The sequence below is a fragment of the Oenanthe melanoleuca genome, chromosome 11, assembly GCF_029582105.1.
Source record: "Oenanthe melanoleuca isolate GR-GAL-2019-014 chromosome 11, OMel1.0, whole genome shotgun sequence".
NCBI classification, from domain to species: domain Eukaryota; kingdom Metazoa; phylum Chordata; class Aves; order Passeriformes; family Muscicapidae; genus Oenanthe; species Oenanthe melanoleuca.
The window spans coordinates 2,323,864-2,336,509 of NC_079345.1; the positions used below are offsets into that span (position 1 = coordinate 2,323,864).

Here is a 12,646-nt window from a genome sequence, read left to right on the forward strand (position 1 = left end):
CCTGGCTGGGTCTGGCTGGGCTGGGGCACACTCAGGACACCAAATGTGGACTGGGAACAGTGGGAAGTGCTGGGGCAGGGAGGGAGGGAATGATCCAGGACTGGAGCTGATCCAGAAAGGAACTGCTTGGGGTGACTAAACTGGGAGTGGGGATGGACCAGTCTGGGACTGGGGACACTGGTCTGAGACTGGGAAGGCTGATTTGGGATTGGGGATAGAATTACCTGGGACAGGAGAGTGACCAGTCTGGGACTGGGGAAACTGATCTGGGACTGGGAACGCTGGCATGGGCTTAGATTGATCTGGAACTGGGGAAACTGGCCTGGAACTGGAAAGGCTGATTTGGGACTGGGGATAGAACGACCTGGGGCTGGAGACTGCTCGGGGACTGGGGCGACTGGGTTAGAACTGGGAATGGATTAATTTGGGACTGGGACCGAGGGGCCCGAACCGGCCCGGGGCAGACCCGGGACAGGCGCGGGTTAGCCCCGCCCCCTCCCGCCCCGGCCCCGCCCCCTCCCGCCCCGGCCCCGCCCCCTCCCGGTCAGCTGATTTCGGGGAAAGCCGCCCTTTAAGAGAAACCGCGGCGCGCGCCCCGCCGGGCCGCCCCTCATTGGTCAGCCCCTCACGGCCCCGCCCCCTCACCGGGCAGGGCGGGGCTCGTGATTGGTGCAGCGCGAAGGGGCGTGGTCATGGGCGTGGCCTCATTAGCGCGCTGGGATATAAAATGAGCGCGGGGAAAGCGCGGGCGCGGCACTGGGAGAGACACCTGCAGCGGGAGCGGCTGGGAAACAGGTACCGGCATCACCCGTGCGTGGGCAGGGACCGGCCGGGGGACAGGGACCGGCATCACCCGTGGGAGGGCAGGGACCGGCCGGGGGACAGGGACCGGCATCATCCGTGGGTGGACAGGGACCGGCCGGGGGACAGGGACCGGCATCACCCGTGGGAGGGCAGGGACCGGCCGGGGGACAGGGACCGGCATCATCCGTGGGTGGACAGGGACCGCCCGGGGGACAGGGACCGGCATCACCCGTGGGAGGGCAGGGACCGGCCGGGGGACAGGGACCGGCATCACCCGTGGGAATGCAGGGACCGGCCGGGGGACAGGGACCAGCATCACCCGTGGGAATGCAGGGACCGGCCGGGGGACAGGGACCGGCACCGGCATCACCCGGCGGTGGGCAGGGACTGGCTGAGGGACAGATACCGGCACCGGCATCACCCGTGGGAGGGCAGAGACCGGCATCGGTATCCCCCATGGGTGTGCAGGGACCGGCCGGGGGACAGGGACCGGCACCGGCATCCCCCATGGGAGGGCAGGGACCGGCTGAGGGACAGGGACCGGCACCGGCATCAGCCGTGGTAGGGCAGAGACCCGTCGGGGAAAAGGTATCGGCATCCCCCGTGGGATGTTCAGGGACCTGCCGCAGCACAGCGACCTGTACCGGCATCCCCTGTGAGAGGACACCGGGAAGGCGCCGGCACCGAGCGGCGGGAGGGCAGGGGACAGGAGCCCTACCCCGGTCACCCGCACGGCCGGAGGAGGGCAGGGAGTTTGCGGGATCGCACGGGTGCGGGAAGTCCCCATGGCGGTCCCCTGTGCAAGGACCGAGCCCGGGACGGGCGGGTTGAAAGGGGCTCCTTGAGTCCCTCTCGGGGAGGGAGACGCAGCTCTGTCCTCTGGCAGTGATGGGGAGAAGCTTTCCAGAAAACGGGGTGATTTAGGATTGGCCTAAATCTGCGGGATTTCTCAGGTTCTTCCCGTATGGCATCACTCAGGTTGGGTGCTGGAGCCCCCAGAGAGGCTGCCCATTCCTAGATGTCCTTTGGGGCAGCCAGAGCTGTGCCCTTCGTGGTGTTTTGCCTGGTGGTGTTGGTGCTCACCATCCCTAAAACACAGGGGCTGTGCTCTGAGTAGCCAGGGCCATCTCTGTGTCCTGCTGGCCAGTGGGGAAGGGCTGGAATTTGGTGGTGGGAGCCCATGGCAAAGCAGGGACCACTGTCTCTCAGGCTATATTGGGAGCATCCTTGTTTTCTCCCCAAAAATCTTCCAATGGGACAGTAAATAACAAACGAATGAGGGAGAGGAAAATTGATTTAGGGGCTGCTGATCACTTCTGCCGGGCCACCAGCTCCTGTCATGCTGTGGAGGTGACAGGGAGGGTTGAGCCTGGCACTTTGCTTCCAGCAGCTGTGTGCTCCTTGTCCCTGTGAGGATTTGGGATGCAGCTCGGAGCTGGCATCTGCTCCCCAAATAGTGCCTGGTGAGGGGAGCTGCTGCCCCCTCCGGGACTAATCCTTGTGCCGAGACCAGCCAGGGACAGCTCTGGCACCCCAGGATGGCCTGCCCAGTGTCACTAGCTCAGGTGACAGCACAGCTGGGGGCTTTAATCCATCTGCTTCCTCTGTGACTTATCCTGCAGCAAAATAGGAATAAGCAGAGCACTGAGTCAGCTGCTTCTGGGAGCGGAACTTGGGTAGAGCCGGAGGAAGAATTTGTAGTAACTCAGAAGGAAATAATTTGATTTTTCTTTTTAATTTTTAAAAGAAGGGTGGGGTGGGTGTATTTTAATCTTAGAATTACAGAACTGTTGGGGGGTTTGGGTTGGATGGGATATTCAAGATCATTGAAGATCAGGTGGGGGTATTTTAACTCTAAAATTAATTGCAGAAGTGTGGGGGGTTTGGGTTGGAAGAGACATTCAAGATGATTGAAGATCAGGTGGGGTGGGGGTATTTTAACTCTAGAATTAATTACAGAACTATGGGGGGAGTTGGGTTGGAAGAGACATTCAAGATGATTGAAGATCAGGTGGGGGTATTTTAACTCTAGAATTAATTCCAGGGCTGTGGGGTGTTTGGGTTGGAAGAGACATTCAAGATCATTGAAGATCAGGTGGGGTTGGGGGTATTTTAACCCTAGTATTAATTACAGAACTATGGGGGGAGTTGGGTTGGAAGGGACATTCAAGATGATTGAAGATCAGGTGGGGTGGGGGTATTTTAACTCTAGAATTAACTACAGGGCTGTGGGGTGTTTGGGTTGGAAGAGACATTCAAGATGATTGAAGATCAGGTGGAGGTATTTTAATTCTAGAATTAATAAGAGAGCTGTGGGGGGTTTGGGTTGGACAGGACATTGAAGATAATTGAAAGTCGAGTGGGGTGGGGGTATTTTAAATCTAGAATTAATTACAGGGCTGTGGGGGGTTTGGGTTGGAAGGGACATTCAAGGTGATTGAAAATCAAGATCACTGGCTTCTAAAAGCTTCAGGTGGTGCCTGTGCCAGCTGAGCACGGGGCAGAGCAGCCCAAGCCCGGCTCCCCAGCCGGGCTGGGATGGAATTGGGAATTCTGAGAGGTCTGTGTCCCGCAGGATGTGTGACCGCAGCGGCGGGCGGCGCCTGCGGCAGTGGCTCATCGAGCAGATCGACAGCGAGCTCTACCCGGGGCTGGTCTGGGAGAACGAGCACAAGTCCATGTTCCGCATCCCCTGGAAGCACGCCGGCAAGCAGGACTACAACCAGGAGGTGGATGCTTCTATTTTCAAGGTAACTTTGTTTTTAAAATTTTTTTTTTAAAGTTTGTTTTCAGCTGTGTAAAAAGCAGCTTTTCACCTGCTCTAAACTTAGCTTCTCTTGATTTATGTTAAAAAAACTATAAAGATTTTGCAGGTGTTTCACTGAAAGGGGGGGTTTCCAGTTTTGGAAAAAATGGGGAAAATTCCATCCTGAAGCAAAAAGGTCAGGTCTTCCCCAGGAATTCCCTTCCCTCTGAGGCCACTTCCAGTATTTGTAGTGGTGAAGGAGTTTAATTTCAGTAACAACCGATTTGGAAGCACTGAGTTATGGGGATAGCCTTGAACTCAGCACTCTGAAAATACAGAAATATCTATAAAAAAAATCTGTATATATATTTTAAAATATGTAATATTTTTCATTCTTTCTTCAGTGGTAAAATATGTTCTCTTACCAAAAGCACAATTATGTTCTGATCTTTGAGAAACCAGTTTACTTTTTTACTGATTTATTAGTCAGGTGCTGGAAAATGAGGTTGATTTTGATTTTTTAATTGAGCAGCAGTTCCTTGACCTGACCCGTAGGTGCAGAAGTGAACCCACACATGATGATTTTAACCTCTGCTTTTTGAAAACTTGGCTTTTCAAAGACTTCTCTGCATTTCTGAGGCATGTAGTGCTGCTCTGCACCCCCAAAACCCCCCCAGGTGTGGTGGCTGTGCAGGTGGCTGCAGTCTAGGAGTGAAACAGCAAATCCCCAGGAGATGCTTGAGAGGCTGCAAGATGCAAAATGCTCTCAGCCCTTTTTCCCTGGGAGGCTTTGTAGAGCTCACAGGGAGGATTTTCTTAGTTTATTTATTTTTTTTTTTTGTCATTCTTTGCTTTAGGCCTGGGCTGTTTTCAAAGGCAAGTTCAAGGAAGGTGACAAAGCTGAGCCGGCCACGTGGAAGACGCGGCTCCGCTGCGCCCTGAACAAGAGCCCTGACTTTGAGGAGGTGACAGACAGGTCCCAGCTGGACATCTCTGAGCCCTACAAGGTTTACAGGATCGTGCCAGAGGAGGAGCAGAAGTGTGAGTTGCCCAGGAAAGGGCTGAGCCCTGCTCTGGGTCCATCCTGGGAGCACAGCCCTGCACCTGGGCTGGGTTTGCTGGCCAAACCCTGCTCTGGGCTCTTTGCACCCCTCTGGGTGACAGGGAGGGCAGGAGAACAGCCAGGCTTGGGTTTTTTAACCCCTTAAACCCCCTAGGAAAGAGGGGACAGCTGCAGCCTCATGGAAACTCCCATTCCCTAAGGATGCTGTAGGGGCAAATTAATTCCACCTTCCCTACCTGGGGGAGTCTCAACCTTTTTCTCCTCCCAACCCCTGCCCTGTGAGGATGGTGGAGAGCTGCAATAAATCCCTTTTCTAGCTGGAGGAGCAATAATTTTGCAGAGAGCTGCTCTGATGTGTGTGGGTCAGGTCACAGTTTGTGACTAGGGGAACCTGTGTGCTTTGTCCTTTTTTTTTTTTTTTTTTTTTTTTTTTTTTTTGGTTAAAAACTTGCTAAAAAAGAATGATTTTGCAGTCAGGAAATCTGCCTTTAGCACCTCTGTCCCCTCCAGCCCGTTCACACAGGGGCTGAGCTGCCCCTATGCAAATGGCACTGCAGGTTCCCACCAGCAGCACCACTGCACTGGGGTGACTGGTGGAAAAAGGAGAAGCAGCAGCCCCAGCCCCAGTCTCTGGGGTGCTCAAAAAAACCCTAAACCCTCTCCTCTGCTCCAGCTCTGTCTCTATCTCCAGCCAGATTTTTGATTTTTCTTGCTGCAGATCCCCGTGCAGGGGGGAAATGAGTTATAAAGTGATTTTTGGCCCCAAAAAGCAGCTCTGGAGGGGCTGTGATCCTCTCCAAGGTGCTGTTATGTGGCTCTGCTGTGGTTCTTGCTTTCATAACTTGCACTGAAAGGTCTCTAAAACCCTTCAGGATGAGCTGTGCTTGGCAAGTGTGGGTGTTCTCACTGCCCCCCACCTCTCCTTGCAGGCAAGGCAGGGATTGCCAGTGGGAGCAGCCTGAATGATGTCACAGAGATGGACTGCAGCTCCTCTGCCATCGATGACCTCATCAAAGAGGTGAGGCCTCACCTGGGCTGCAGCTGGAGTGCCTGGCTCAGGCTGCCTTCCCCAAAATTCCACCTGCCAAGCTGCAGGGTTGCAGGGTTCTGATGCTGGCTCCTGCTTCCTTGTGCATCCAGCTGGGAGGGAGCTGCTGGGGATGGAATCACAGCTCTGTGCCCCTCCTTGCCCTTCTCACACCTGGCTGCTTCCCCTCAGCAGCTCTTGAGGCTCTTACTCAAATATCCAACCTGAGCAATGCCAGACTTGCTCTTTCCAACCCCCCAAAATTGGTTGGCATTGCCATTTGGAGCCTCTCTGAGTGCTGAAAGGGCCTTGCTGGAGGCATCAAACCTGCCCTGACCCCAGTGTCTGCTGTCCACAGCCCTCCTGTGTGGATGAATACCTGGGGATCATCAAGAGGAGCCCCTCACCCCCCCAGGAGACCTGCAGGAACCCCCCCATCCCCGACTGGTGGGTGCAGCAGCCCAGCCCTGGTGAGTAGCCAACAGCTTGTGTGGTGTTTGGGAGATTTTTGGGGCAGAAAAGTCGTCCTGGGGAGCAGTTATTTAATCTTCCTTATGAAGAATGTTTGGAGTACTCATGAAGAAATCCAGCTGGGAGCTTTTGCTGGCATTTCCTATGTGGGAGCTGGGAAACCTGGGACAGATAATGGGGAGGCTGGTGGGGGAAACTGGAGGGTTGGGATTTGGGAGCTGGGAATGCAGGCTCAGCTTGGCTTTCTGTGCCCACAGCATTGCCCCTGATGAATGGATACTCCAGCTATGAGCAGTACCACTCAGGTAAGGACCTCACCTGGCCAGCAGCTGCCCTTCTCTGCTTGTGGTGGCAGGAGGTGGCTCTGACTTGGTGCCCCACCTTGAGGGAGGCTTTGCTTTGGGTTTAGGAGGTGCTGCACCCTCCTGATTTTCTGTATTTCCATGCTGGGATGAATCCTGCCTGGTGGCATGGGGACAGAAAGCAGCTGCTTGGGGCCTGGGATCAGCCAGCCTTTGGGATGGGGGATCAGCCAGTCCATGGGGGGAGTGTGGAGCAAAGGCAGGAGGGAGAGGTTCAATATATTTAATGGCCGTAAACTAAACCACCTCAACATGTGGAAAAACTTCCCATGGAGTGTTGGAAGAGCTGCCCAGGGAGCTGTGGGATTTCCCTCTCTGGAGACATTCCAACCCCACCTGGATTTGTGTCTGTGTCACCTGCTCCAGGTCACCCTGCCTGGGTGATCTCCAGAGGTCACTTCCATAATCCTGCAATATTGGGAGCTCTCACTTGCTGGTCAGCCCTGGCTGAGGGAGATATCCCTCCACCAAGAGAGAGTCACTGCCAGGAAATTTGGGCTTTGGGTTTGGCAGCGAAGAACAGACCCACCCTTACCTGACAAAACCCGCACGCCCATCACCCCCCAGGTTATTCCCAGATGGTGATCAGCTTCTACTACAGCGGGAGGCTGGTGGGCCACGTCAGCACCTCGTGCTCTGAGGGCTGCAGGATCTCCCTGGGGCAGCCCTCGGGCCAGGGGGAGAAGCTGTGTGCCCCCGACGCCCTGGAGCTCGTGCGCTTCCCCTCGGCCGACGCCGTCCCCACCGAGCGCCAGAGGCACATCACCAGGAAGCTCTTTGGCCACCTGGACAAGGGTGTCCTCCTGCACAGCAACAAGCAGGGCATCTTCATCAAGAGGCTGTGCCAGGGCAGGGTCTTCTGGAGTGGCAACACCATGGCCTACAAGGACAGACCCAACAAACTGGACCGGGAGGATGTGGTGAAGATCTTTGACACCAATTTGTTCTTCAGAGGTTTGTAGGAGCCTCCTGATTTTTATTTTTTTTTTTTTGGTGTTAGGGCTTCTGCTCTTTCCTTGCATTGGTTGATCAGCCAGCAGATGTGGTGATCAGCCCCCAGCAGTTTGGGGTTGGGAAACCTTCTGGAATAACAGGGATAGTCCCTATGACTCTGGCCAGAAATACCCTGGAAAAGCTGAGGCAGTTCTGGGATCCCAAAGCCTTGGGACAATGCACAAAGGGTTTCTGGAGCTTGAACCTGGTGTGAGACTCCCTTGGGCCCCGTTTTTCCTTGCACCACTTAGAATCCATCACTGCTGTGTTGCCAAGTGCTCTGGATGAGCAGGTGACACTACCAGACCTGGGAAGGAATAATCTGGTGTTTTGGGTCCTGTGGCAAATTCCAAAATTGGAGGCTTTGCTTGAGTCCACAGCTTCCTTGCATTTGATCCCAGGGATGTGTAAGAAAGCCTGGCAGCCTCTGGAGGGCAAATTCCAAGTTTTCCCCTGTCCTTGCAGAGCTGCAGCAGTACTACAACAACCAGGGCCGCTTCCCAGACAGCAGAGTGATGCTGTGCTTCGGGGAGGAGTTCCCAGATGCTGTGCCACTGAGGTGCAAACTCATCCTTGTCCAGGTACGGGGGGCTGGGACCCAGCCAAGGTGGGAATTCTGCCAGCAGAGCTCCACCCACGGAGCATTGGGGTGCCTGGAGTGGGGGTGGAAGGATGGAGCTTTTCCACAGCCTCCTGAGGGGTGCTTGGGCTGCTGATTGTCAGATTCCTGGAGCTGGGTTTGCAAATGAAACTCCCTAATTAGTTTTGTGAACTGCAGGGAAATGTTTCCATTTCCTCTTATTCCTGCACTGTACTGGGACTTCTGCCTTTTCCTGTGGGAAATGGGGAAGTAAATCCCTGGAGTGGTGGATTTAAGATCAGTGGTGTGGCCAGCAGCAGAGGGGTTGGGGAACATTGGGAGGGTGAAGGAGGGGATGGGATGTGGGGTCAGTCCTCATGGCTCTGGTCAGAAACTTCTCCTTGGAGAAGCTGCAGCAGGATTGCAGAGGCTCAGCACAGGGAGTTTCTGGAGCCTCTTGTGGCAGCAGGGACATGGCAGGGAGGGCACAGGGAGGGTGTGGCTTCCCCTCTTGAGCAAGCAGAGATCTGAGAGGATTTTACAAGACCAGAGATTGGTCCTGTGCCTCCTGCACAGCTTCTGACCTGTCACCTCTTGTTGTCTTGGGTGTGTGACCCAGTGGATCCCTCTGGATGTGCAGCCTGTCCTTGCACCTCAATAAGCTGGCAGGAGCTCCTGGGGCTGCTCCTTTCCTCCTGGAGGTGCCAGTGGAGTCAGACCTGCTGTCCTGGCAGGCCTGGCCACCCCTGTGCTCTGCTCTGTGCCCCCCACCCCACCTCCAGCAGCAGATGCCCAAAGAGGAGACGCTCCTCTCTCAGTTCCTGACCTTTGTTCCCATGTCCCAGGTGGAGCAGCTGTACCTGAGGCAGGTGGTGGACGAGGCTGGGAAGAGCTGCAGCTCCAGCCCCATGCTGCCCATGGCTGAGGAGCCCCAGCACGAGCAGGGCTACCGGATCTTCCAGGACGTGTGCCCGACGCGGCCGCTCTTCCGAGAGAGCCAGCAGATCGCAGTCTGACAGTCTGAGCCTGCTCCTCCTGCTGGGCTCAGCACACCATCAGTCCCATCAGTCCCTTTTCACCCCCACCTTTTTTATTTTTTTTAATTTTTTTTTAATTTTTTTTTTTTTTTTTTTGGCTCATGAAAGCTGAGCTTCGTTCTTTGCCGTTTCCAGTGGTTCGATGTTCAGTGTTTGTCCTCCAAGCAATTTATGATAAAAGATAAAAGTGACTTTTCTAGTGCCAGGACTGTCTGTAGCTCATGAGGGGACAAGGAAGGTCAGGGCTGGCTTTGCTTTGTGTTGCCTTTGTTAATGGCCAGTCAAGCAGAACCAAAAATCAACAGCTGTAACCACCTGCCCCAACAATCTGCAGCTCAGACCTTGCTGAGAGAAGCAGTTTGATAGGAGGGGACTCTTGGAAAAGCCTTAGAATGCTCAAATTTAGGAAATGATATCCAGGAATCAGCTTTCCCCCTTCAAAGAGCCCTGCTGATGGAAGGCAGGGTGTGCCTCTTGAAGAGAACTCCTGAAATTCCTCTTTATTTTTGCTGTGAGATTTATGTGTTTCTCTTTCATGCCAAAGTGGATTGAAATTTGCAAACCAATGCAGAGATCCTATGTGTAAATATTGAATATGAAAACTTAATAGGAATCTTAATTTTTCCTGACCAGAGCCAGAGTTTATATAAATATAGAGAATTCTAATTTTTCAAGATTTGCAGCAGTGTGAGTAGCTTGGCTCACCCTCCCAAACACACGTGTGGGGCTCTCCCAAGCGTGTCCAGGCAGCATCATCCATGTGTAAATCCTCATTTTCACAGCCCCTGTGTGTGCCCCCAGCTCTGGGGAGCTGCTGGTGCCTCCCAGAGCAGGACTGCACACCTGTGTGTGCCACCAAAGCTGCCTATTTATTGTGTGCCTAAGGTTTATTCATTTTTTTGGGGTAAATTTTTATATCTCCCTGCAATTAAAGTGCTATGTTTTGTATTTCTCTTGCCATGTGGTTTTTGGGTGGAATGAGTGGGGTCTTGGAGTTTGTGGGGGGAGTCTGGGATGTCTGACTTGCCCCTAATTTGGTTTTACCTGTGGTGGGGTCTGTGGTAAGCCTCTGTCACCTCCTTCCTCTTCCAGAACTTCCTGGATTCATCTCCAGGCAGGAAAGAAACGAGTCAAAAATGCTGTAATGCACTGGAGGGAGGGAAATGGGTGGAGGAAGGTGTGTCCCTGTTCATCTGTCCCAGCACTGAGCTGGGTCTGGTGCTCCCAGGCCATGGGTTGGGGGCAGTTTTTTATGGTTTTGTCCAAAACCTTCCTCTTTTCCCATGGGAAATGGGAGCTGGTGCAATCCCAGCCAGGTGCTTCCCTCATTCCCTGCTGCCCCTTCAAGGGGAGGGGAATTGGAAAGAAAAACCTTGTGGATTGAGAAAAGTTTAATAGTTGGGAGAAATTCTTTACTTTGGGAAGAAATTTTGCCCTGTGAGAAAGGTGAGGCCCTGGCCCCAGCTGTGGCTGCCCCTGGATCCCTGGAAATGCTCAAGACAAGGTTTGATGGTGCTTGGAGCTCTCTGGGATAGTGGGAGGGGTCCCTGCCCATGGCAGGAGGTGGAATGAGATGAGTTTTTCAATGCAAACCGTTCAGGGATTCCAATTATAAAAATATAAAGTATAGTGATTGTAATGAAAAGGAAAGAGGAATAAAAGTGAAGAGAAGCAAGTTCTGCATGATATAATTGCTCACCCCTACTGAGAAGAAAATGAACTCTATCCCAGCAGAAACCAGGACCCTTCATTCAGATTTCTAAGAGGTGTGGTTTAAGGGAGAACCAGCTTGAGCTTTGTGATCAAACATGAGGATTAAGGGAATTCCTCCACCCTTGCCCTGCCCTGCTGGGGGGATGCTCTGCCCTGCCCTGGTGCCCATCCTCTGCAGGCATTACAGCCCTTGGATTTGGCTGCACAGCCACTTTTTTTAGGGTGTACCAGGATCCTAAATCATAGCTAAAGGCAAAGGAGCCCCAGCTCCTGTCAGCTCCTGCCAGCTCCTGTGGGATGCTGTGGCATTGGGGAGGGCATGGCACTCTGCTCAGCCTCTCTCTGCCCTTCCTGAGGATCCCAAGGGCTTTAATCCTGCTTTTTTAATCCAGTTTGTTTTTAATTCAGCCCAGAGGGTGAGGAAACCTCACCTCACCTCCAGTGGAGCCTGGCAGGGTGAGTGTGAGTGAGGCACCCACTGTGGGCTGTGCTGGAGCCTGGCACACCAAAACCCCACTGGTGGTTTGCCAGATGTGCAGGGCCAAGTCCTTCCCCAGAAACCAGCACCTTGTGCTCACTGGAGCCACCTGATCCTGCCCAGGGCTCTTTCAATTCCCACCCCAGACTGCAGAGGTGCCTTTTATTGCACTGGTTGTTTTTTGTGTTTTCAGTGTCTCAGAGCCCAGAGCTCGCTTTGGGCCCTTAACCAGCACCACAGCTTCCACCCCAGAGGGATCCCAAGGGGAAATTCCTGCTGGGACTGGGAAGTGGGATGCAAGAGGAGTGATGGGGTGGGCAGGTGATTGTGTCCCCTTTCAGCTCAGCTGGGGCTTGCAGAGGTGCTGGGCTGAGGTTGAATGCCTGGTTTAGCCCTAAGCTGGATCTCCCCACCCTGCAATCCATCACCATGTCCCAGATTTCAAGGTGAGTGCATTGATTTCACACTCTGGCCCCAGACTCACCGTGGCTTTAGTGAAATTCCAGCAGGAACTGCTGCACATCTCTCATTTTCCTGCAAGCCAGGCAGGGATGGCACAGCCAGCCCAGCTGGTGGGGTCTGTGAGTGCCCCAGGGCAGAGCCTGCATCCCATCCCTGCTCCTTGCCCAGCCCTGGGAGCTCCAGGAGCTGCTGCTGCAGCTGTGCCTGTCTCGGTGGTTTGGGGCACTGGTGACTCAAAGACTTTCGTTGGTTTCTGTTCATTTGGGTTCCTCTCTGTCACCTCCCTGAAGTGAAACCTCAGTGCCAGTGTCAGCTCCTCTCTGTCAGTGCCTTGTCTGCTGGCAAGTTTCAAATTTTTTGGCTGAGGACCCTGTCCCCAAGCCCTGGAGCTGATTGATCCCCTGCATCCCCTCCCCTGAATGATCCCTCCTGGTGTGGCAGGATAGTGGAGCATAAATGAGAGGCTCACACCACCCTCCCCAAAATTCTTGCTGCTTTTTTGGGTGCTTTCCCACATTTGGAGTCAGAACTTGATGTCAATGCATCTCCTTGCTTCCCAAGAAGGCCTGTGGGGATGGGAAGGGAATTTCTGGGAGTTACCCAGGTTGAACTCCTGCCCTCAGGAGCAGAAGATTCCACATGGGAAGGAGAGTGGAGCTTGGTTTCCAAAAAAAAACCTTGCAGGATATACAGGGCTCCCTCAAAAATATTTGGGAAGGAGCCATGTGCTTACCTGGCACAGAAGGGTGGACCAGGGCAGGAAATTTGGGGGAATTTCCTAAGATTTTCCAACCTAAAGACATCTTGGTGGACACAGGAACATTTTGATTTCCAGGTGCTGCATAAGATGTGATCAGCACTGCAGCCCCTTGGTGTTGTGTTCACTGACTCAGGGATGTAATTTGGATTC

The 12,646-nt window shown here is 53.8% G+C and overlaps 1 protein-coding gene across 2 annotated transcripts in view; it reads left to right on the forward strand.

The window, feature by feature from the left end:
* IRF8 (interferon regulatory factor 8) overlaps window positions 1–10,031 on the forward strand; it is a 68,154-nt gene extending 58,123 nt beyond the window's left edge. The window contains exons 2-10 of one of the 2 annotated variants that reach the window (XM_056500961.1): window positions 768–795; window positions 3,380–3,554; window positions 4,408–4,591; window positions 5,543–5,631; window positions 5,999–6,110; window positions 6,369–6,416; window positions 7,041–7,427; window positions 7,932–8,047; window positions 8,892–10,031. In XM_056500961.1, coding sequence (XP_056356936.1) covers window positions 3,381–3,554; window positions 4,408–4,591; window positions 5,543–5,631; window positions 5,999–6,110; window positions 6,369–6,416; window positions 7,041–7,427; window positions 7,932–8,047; window positions 8,892–9,062 — 1,281 coding nt within the window. In that variant the 5' untranslated portion in view covers window positions 768–795; window position 3,380 and the 3' untranslated portion in view covers window positions 9,063–10,031. Of the gene's footprint in view, window positions 1–767; window positions 796–2,344; window positions 2,370–3,379; window positions 3,555–4,407; window positions 4,592–5,542; window positions 5,632–5,998; window positions 6,111–6,368; window positions 6,417–7,040; window positions 7,428–7,931; window positions 8,048–8,891 lie in introns of those variants that run through there. The other variant, XM_056500962.1, reaches the window with a different exon arrangement.
* Window positions 10,032–12,646: the final 2,615 nt, after the last annotated feature.